Source organism: Lissotriton helveticus, chromosome 8 (genome assembly GCF_964261635.1).
Source record: "Lissotriton helveticus chromosome 8, aLisHel1.1, whole genome shotgun sequence".
Taxonomy (NCBI): Eukaryota; Metazoa; Chordata; class Amphibia; order Caudata; family Salamandridae; genus Lissotriton; species Lissotriton helveticus.
In genome coordinates this window covers 1,639,556,511-1,639,564,642 of record NC_136069.1, presented here as the reverse complement: position 1 = coordinate 1,639,564,642, position 8,132 = coordinate 1,639,556,511, and the positions used below count along the sequence as shown (strand labels likewise).

The following is an 8,132-nucleotide window of genomic DNA, read 5'->3' as shown; positions in this document are numbered from 1 at the left end:
ACCTGGCATGATCATTTCCCAAAACTCCACTCTGATATTGATACACGGCCCACATAGGGAGATGTCAAGGGAACATATGAGATCTATTGTAATGATCTCTTCTCCATGGGTGATATTGAGGCTTCCACCGGCCGAGTAGTGCAGTCAAAAGTTCCAGGTCTCGATGGCATACCTGGGAACTTTTTTCTATATGATAACCTTAGTTGTCCTTGCTATATTTTACTACTCTCAAATGCCATTGCAACAGGTGCCCCTATCCAAAGGTCCTGGTGAGAGGCAGAGGTGGTAACGTTATATAAAAAAGGGGACAGAGAACTACCTTGTAACTCTTGGCCAATTAGCCTAATAGATGCAGCACAAAAAGTATTTTGCAGAGCCCTTCTACAAAAGATACAGGCTTGGGCATCTGGAAAAGCCATTCTAACACAGTATCAAGCAGGCATCAGAGAAATCACAGGGACAATAGATCAGGTGTTCCGCCTTCTTCTTTTATATTGGAACGTTCTGTCCATTAGTAATGGCAGTTTATATATCTCCTTTATAGACCTAAAGTCTACTTTTGACATAGTTCCCAGACAGAAGCTGTGGCAAGTCCTTAAAAAAATGGGAATGCAAACCAAACTCATTAATTTGATAATAAGGCTTCATGAACACAATTTTGCCCAGGTGAGGTGGGGTACTCAGTGACAACTCACAGACATTATCCCAGTCAGGAGGGGAGTACGGCAAGGATGTGTATTGGTGCCAACACTGTTTTCCTTATATATGAATGATGTGGTAAGATGCCTTTCCCAAAACCCACTGATGCTCCAACTTTAGCTGGTTACAAGATTGTGACCCTCTTTTTTGCAGATGACACATTGTTTGTGTCAGAAACCCCGGGGTGTTACAGTTACTCCTAAATCTATTTAAAGACTTCTGCGATGTGCAGAACCTAGAGATCAATACCACCTAAATGAAATGTATGACTGTTAATCCCCACAAATCGAATAGGGGAAGGCTATCTTTTGAGGGTCAAACTTGGAAAGAGTAAATATATTAGATTATTTAGGTGTGAAATTATCCAAGATAATGTGCTGGAAGCCCCATGTAACAAAGATGGTTTGAAGCACAGACAAATAACATGAGCCCTGGGGAAAGAGCATCATTCCTCACAAAGTAAGCCGGTTCCCACAGCTCTGCAAGTATATGGTGTGAAAGAAGTTAGTTCTGGCTTGTATGAGTCATAAGTTATGGGCTTCAATAAATTAGAGGAGCCCAAGAGATCTGAGCATAGATCTTTAAGAGTCTGGTGATGCTGCCTCAGAGCACTCCTTCTTCATCCCCTTATGCTGGAACTGGATAGATAATCTATCTCCGACAAAGCCAAGCTTCGCCGACTGCTATTCTGGGCTTGAATAAGGTCAATCCCGGAACTCTTCTCATACGCTAATGCTCAGGAGCAAGTAACACGACTGGATATATGTAAAAGTATCGGCTGGTTGGGTAACATAAAGCGGCTTCAAACAGACATTGGCTTACAGGGCTCCTGGAACAGTTCTAACCCATCTATGCTACAAAAAAGTGTAATAAAGAGTCATTACTGGGAGTGGGTCGCCGAGGTAGAGTGGCAGAGATCCTCCTGGGGGAGGTTAAAAACAGAATTTAGACTTCACAAAAACATTAGCCTTTTGGAACGCTACCTCGACCTAATACAAATACCACACAACAGAAAGCTGTACATTCAGTTTAAGTTTGGTTCCCTTCCTCTGAACAACTTTCAAAGTAGATGGCCCAGCAATGCACTAACATCAGCAATTCACCCTGGGTGCAAGGTACACATCAAATCTGTGACCCACATTATGTTTGCTTGCCCAGCTTACGCATGGCCCAGATTAGTATGGTTAAAACCAATTTGTAAGCAAATGGGTACATGCAATTATTGGTAGCCCATGCTAATTTCTAAATCAGATACAAGATTATTGTACGTCTGTGCTGTGGCCACGTTTCTGGCCACCTTTCTTGCACACATGTGGGGCATTAGGAAAAAGATTCAAGGTGGACAATCATGATGGGGGCAATGTTATATGCACTTGTATATCCTTTGCACAATGTTATAATGTTTTAATGTGCTCTTGACCCTATACTACCAATAGAGTTATGTTACATTTGAGAGTTATTCATTAGCACTAGGCAGAACTGATTCAATTTGGAAATCATTTGGGTGACTTGTTTTTAATATTGAAATTGAATGAATTAAGGAGATTCCATTATAACTGTATTTTGATGTATATATGTAATTTATATTTTATAATTTGTAATTTCTTTTATCCATAGATGTGCTGTTTTTATATTAATTTATTGTCGTCATCCACTTAAAGTTTAATATTGCAGTTTTATATTGGGTATTGGTGATTAACTATGCATCTGGAAAACGTGTGTGGCATGTGTGCCGAAATAAAGTATATATGGTTGATTGATTTATTGATTGATTGATAAATTGAAAGTGTGACTTGGCATTAAACCCAAAATGGGATAAACGCAGCTAAACATATTTATAACTATTTTGTTACGTTATCTTTATAATGTAGTTTACACAGATGTTTATGTAATTATAATAATACTTAACATATTCACACATGCTATACCTACGCTCCAGCTGGAAAACTCCACTATTTAAATTTTGGCTTAGACATGAACATGGAATGGAATACAAAGGTTCTTCCTTAAAGGCAGCTACATCACGTCTCCTAAAATTATTCCCCACAGCGGACATAGAATTACTGGTTTTGAGGGTAGGGGCTGAGAACATTGGAAGAAGGGACAGTGACACCTGAGAGCAACAGCAATGCTAACCACCATGAGGGTAGATGCTTCCACTATGAGGTGAAAATGAGCAGGCCATATTTAACCAAACTGCAACCATAGCTATGTGCCTTGAAACATCTCAAGTTCTGCAATCTGCTACTACTCAGTCCATCCACCTGACCATCTGTTTCATCACGTTTCTTGTTTTCTCTCTTCTCAGGTCCCATTTTGGTTCAGACTCTGCCCCTTTGTCTAGGGGTCTGTCTCTGGTGTCTCTTTGACTGTTGCTGTCCTCCATCTTGTCATTTCTGGTCAGAGAGGTCCCAGCTTATTTTGTCACCCTGGTGTCAGTATTGATTTTCTGGTTGATATCTCATCTTGTCATCATTATCCCACAATTTTCTCTTAAATTCCCCAGGATGCACACCTCCATCCTCAAGGCACTTCTATAGTCTTTAACTTTCTGCCACATGGCTGCCACTCCATTTATGGTGTTTGAAGGCAGATCAAGTAGTTTCCAGTAATGATTAATACCAAAGGGAACAACAAGATATATCTCCTTACAGTAAATCTTCTCCTCCTCTTCAGTGGGGTGTCAATATTATGGAGAATTGAACTGTAGTATGGTGAGCTAAAATTAATGCAAAGGGTAGAGCCTAATGTGATTGGCTGTATTCATGTGTTGGCTGGATTCACTTTGAATTATTTGAGTTAGGAGTGTGTGTTTACAGTAAGGTGAAGGTTGTTTCCTTATGCTTTTCCATTGTGACTTTTCCATAGCAGACGTGAAGATCTCCACCTCCACTGAGTAGTTCTCCACCTGTAGGCGAGATATGAAATCTTATTCAAACGAAAGTACATGTAGTCATTTATGGTCAGAATTTCTGTTGTGAGAGTCTCCACAGCCTTTTCTAAGAAGGTGGCAACTCATAAATCCTATGACTGGGTGGAGAGTTCTAACCATAGCTGGTTGATGCTATCCACGTGAAGACCTGTGGCATGACATTGGTAGGAATCTACATGCGCTGAGATATTTTGACACATGAGATCTTTCTCTCTGAATAAGACCCTTGTTTATGCAATTGGTTTAGTATTCCCTTATTGCTAATTATTTGTTTCAGATTTACTAATAACGTTTCATTGTTTCGTTTTAGGTGATTAATGAAACAGATGTTGAGGATGGCCGTCACATACAATATATCCAATGCTGTTTCTGAATTTGTGCTGATCTGCTTCCCAGGGATTGAGAGCTGGCAGCACTGGCTATCCATACCTATTGCTATTCTCTTCCTAGTAGTTCTCACTGCCAACATTATTCTAATACTAACAATCTGTTCATCACCACGCCTTCATCAACCCATGTATTATCTCCTCAGCGTACTCGCCACAGTGGATTTGCTGATGAACTTCACAGTTGCACCAAAAGCCTTGGTAATCCTCTGGTTCAATGAGAATACAATCAGTCCCTTGGCCTGCTTTAGTCAGATATTCATATCATATTTCTGCCGTGGAATGGAATCATCAATCTTTATGTGCCTAGCTTATGATCGTTATGTTGCAATATGTAACCCTCTGCGCCATTCTACTATCATTACCAGTAGGAGAGTTACACAGGCAGTTACAGTGGTGATAATAAGTAACTTTGCTATTTTCCTTCCATATCCACTACTGGCTGCTAGGCTGCACTACTGTGCAGGGAATGTCATACCACATTGCCTATGTGAGAACCTACCTCTTGCAATGCTTGCCTGTGACAGCAGCACAGCAAATAACATTTATTCTTCAGTCATTACAAGTATTATTGTGATATTTCTTTCTCTATCATTGGCCTTCTCTTATGGCATGATTCTCCGAGCTGTAATAAGGCTTGGCACCTCAAGAGCCTTCCGCAAGGCCTTTAGCACCTGCAGCACTCATCTCATTTTGGTGTGCTATCTTTATTGCACTATAATATTGATTCATGCTTCAAACAGGGTGGAAAGATTTATACCACGTTATGTGCATGTTCTGCTGAGGTTCTCTGAACATCTTGTCCATCCAGCTCTGAATCCTTTAGTGTATGGTATTAGAACCATGGAAATTCGCAGGGAAAGTCTTAAGTTATTTAAAAGGATACAACAACTTTGCACATAATTTCTTTATTAAAAGCAAATTCTCTCAAACATAATGGTTGTAATATAAACTATATTATACCATGAAACCACATGATAGTGACCATGTAAAAAGGTCAGCAGCTGAGGTCTTTAATAAAACAAAAATACCTAGCTCTCTGCTCAGAAAACGTGTGTGGCACAGAGGTAAATAACATTCTACCCGGGGTCCTTAAGGGCGCCATATATGTAGGAGCATGAATAATGTACTCATGAAGCACTAAGTTTACATTCATTTTGAGAGCGTTGGAGCTGCACTGCTATGAAGAATTTCTCCTAAATGGCTATATTTGAATAATTTTTATTTTATTGCAAATACATAAGGCAACCATAATATAAAAGGACAATGATAAATGTAGATGCATGCTAAAAGTGTTGCGAACATGAAACAATATATACTTAAAATAATATTTTTGGGGGTTTATATAAAAAAGGGAAACAGGAAAAAGAATGAAGATGGAAAAAGAGAGAAAAATAGAGAATAGAGAAGAGAGAGGAGGAAAAGGGAAGAAAAAGAAAGTAGTTTAAGAATGTGAGGCGTGCAAAGAAAGAAAAGCAGTAACAGGTAACCAGTGTAAATCAAAAATCATTTGTGGATGTAAAGTATAACAAGATACAGTATGTATTCTATTTTCATCACATACACAATTCCACTATGTAAGCAAGAACTAATTAGAAAAGTATCTCCAAAAGGAAAGTACAACTTTAAAATCAAGAGCTACAAAAAAAAAACGTCTATCGGGTAAGGTCTAGCAGACAAATAATAAAGGTGATAAAGAACTTACTAAAATATTCTGTAGCGTAAGTGGAATGTTACATTAAAAATATTTAAATATTTAGACCATGCTAAAGTACAAAAGCCTCTAACATGGCAACAGTTTTATAACATATGAACTAAAGTGGAATTGTATTTAGAATTTGACCAGGATAAAGGGGAAACTGGGGGGGGTCACATTTTGCAACATGCTCTGGTGTAGTGACAGTTCTATAATAGATAAAAAAGAGTGACTGTGTGATACTAATGGCTTTAGAGGTTAGAAATCATTTAAGCCATATTTAGCCCATGTCCAAAGAACTTTTAATTCAATTGAGATAAGGAGATAATAAGCCCCTATAAATGACAGCAGCTTTGGGATTAAGAACACAGTCGAGAAGTACAGCGGGTTCTGACAATAAGAAATCAGGAATCATGTGGTACTTGGAGAAAGAATCATTGAATAGAAGAGTAAAATAATTTAAATTCTTCTAAAAAGAATTTCTACTTTTATTATGTTTTAACATTTTGTATGTTTTTTTATCTTGATGTTTTAAGAAAACTGGAAGTATTGCACTAAGTTTGTATTCATTGTGATAAAGTTTGAGACTGAGTAAGGCAATTGATATGGGGTTTCCAAATAGTCGAAAAGTTTAATTGAATTATAAGTCATAAATTGTACATCAGTTAAACCTTTTCTTACCCAATTTTAAAATAGAAAGCTTCATTTTGTGACTTAAGAAATGTATTATACTATATGTAAGAATACTAGAACTACTGTCAGACGTCACATTTATAGAAATGTCTATTTAAAGAATATTGCAAATATTTTATAATGGGATTTTTGTAAATAAAGGTGTAGTTTGACATATATATATATAACACCACTGAAGGGAAGGTTATTCAGTAGAGATCACTCAAAATGAATCCACTTTGGTATGGGTTGATGTTAAAAATCATGGATCATGGCATAGAACCATCTGACTAAAAAAGAGGAGTATTAGTTTTAAATCAGGGACTCAAGCCCGCCTTAATTTTATGGACGTTTAAGATTGGAGAGAGCAAAGTGTGGAGCATTGTTATTCCATAAAAATGTCATACAAATAGAATCAATTTGTTTGAAAAAGTAATTAGGGATTTTCGAAGGTGACATAAAAATAGTGCATAAAATGTGCGGTATAATAACCATTTTAAATAGTGTCATGCCTTCTCTTCCATGATAATTAAAGCGGAGAACAAGTCAGAGGTGATGCTTGTATTCTTGGTTTCAACTTAACAGAATTATGACAAAGTGTCTCTCCTAGAGTGGGAGAAAAACCAACAGGAAGATATTTAATGTTTGAAAGACAACATGCAAATCTATTGTTGGTAAACATGTGTTGGTAACAGGGAGAATACAAGGGGAACGGCTCAGCTTTAATAAAGTTAGGTTTATTGCCCAACATACTAGAGTATAGGGACATTCCTTTCAAAAATGGACCAAGAGAAGCTGGAGGATTGGACATTTATATATTATGATATATCATTGGCATTTGCAAATAATTTGATTTTCAGAGAGCCATATTTGATGCTAGATATACGTGTTTACACAATGGAATTGTTCTAAGAAAAGTTCCAAATACAATCAAGAAACAACAACTCTGCCTATACATTATTTAGTAGAGTGCTGTAAGTCACTTATGTAGAAGAACACTCCTAGAATACTGGCCTTCCCAAATATGATGCAAGAAAACTAATAAATTGAGAAGGTCACATTTATTTATATTATTTAGTCAGCATTGGAAAAAAGACATGAAAGCAATAAATATAAAAAAAACTCTACAAGCATCCTGAATCACACATACATAATCTTTCAACCAAATAGACAAACACATGAACAGACATACTCATACATTCCATCGAGTCAAAGTTCATTAGATCACAGTGAACATAATGAAAAAATGACAGTACCCTCACCATCAATGGAGAGGACATGAGATTTTGGTGATACAAGACAGTAGTAATCGAGTAATTAATTCCTCAGTCAATAATACAGTCCGTAATCCATTTTTTTCTCAAAGAGAAAGATGAAAACAAGGGAGACACACAGGTTGACGTGTGTTTTGTTGTCACACCTTCTTCAGGGTGAAGTAATCGTGTGCGAAACAAGATAAGATGCACCTAGAGGGACAATAAATATTGTATAAACATAAAAATACAATATACCGTGCTAAGTCAGGGTTTCAACATACAGTACATCCTCTGCTGAGAATCATGATAAGAGTGATGGCACGGTTTAGGAGAAAATGGAGGGATAAGGATTATTATTACTATTTTTTGAGGGAAAAACAAGGAAGCGTGCACACTGGAAAGACATAAGACGAAATATAAGACTCCTGTTTAGTCATTGGCTGGTATATACAGATCACCAGGGTACCCATGTGACATATAAGCGTGCCAAT

The 8,132-nt window shown here is 37.4% G+C and overlaps 1 protein-coding gene across 1 annotated transcript; it reads left to right on the top strand.

Annotated features, from left to right (window-relative positions):
* Positions 1-3,924: 3,924 nt before the first annotated feature.
* LOC144772112 (olfactory receptor 56A4-like) lies at positions 3,925-7,737 on the top strand. Its single transcript, XM_078656284.1, has one exon. It carries the CDS (start codon positions 3,949-3,951, stop codon positions 4,918-4,920), a length of 972 nt encoding a protein of 323 aa, XP_078512410.1. The 5' UTR covers positions 3,925-3,948; the 3' UTR covers positions 4,921-7,737.
* The last annotated feature ends 395 nt before the right edge of the window (positions 7,738-8,132 follow it).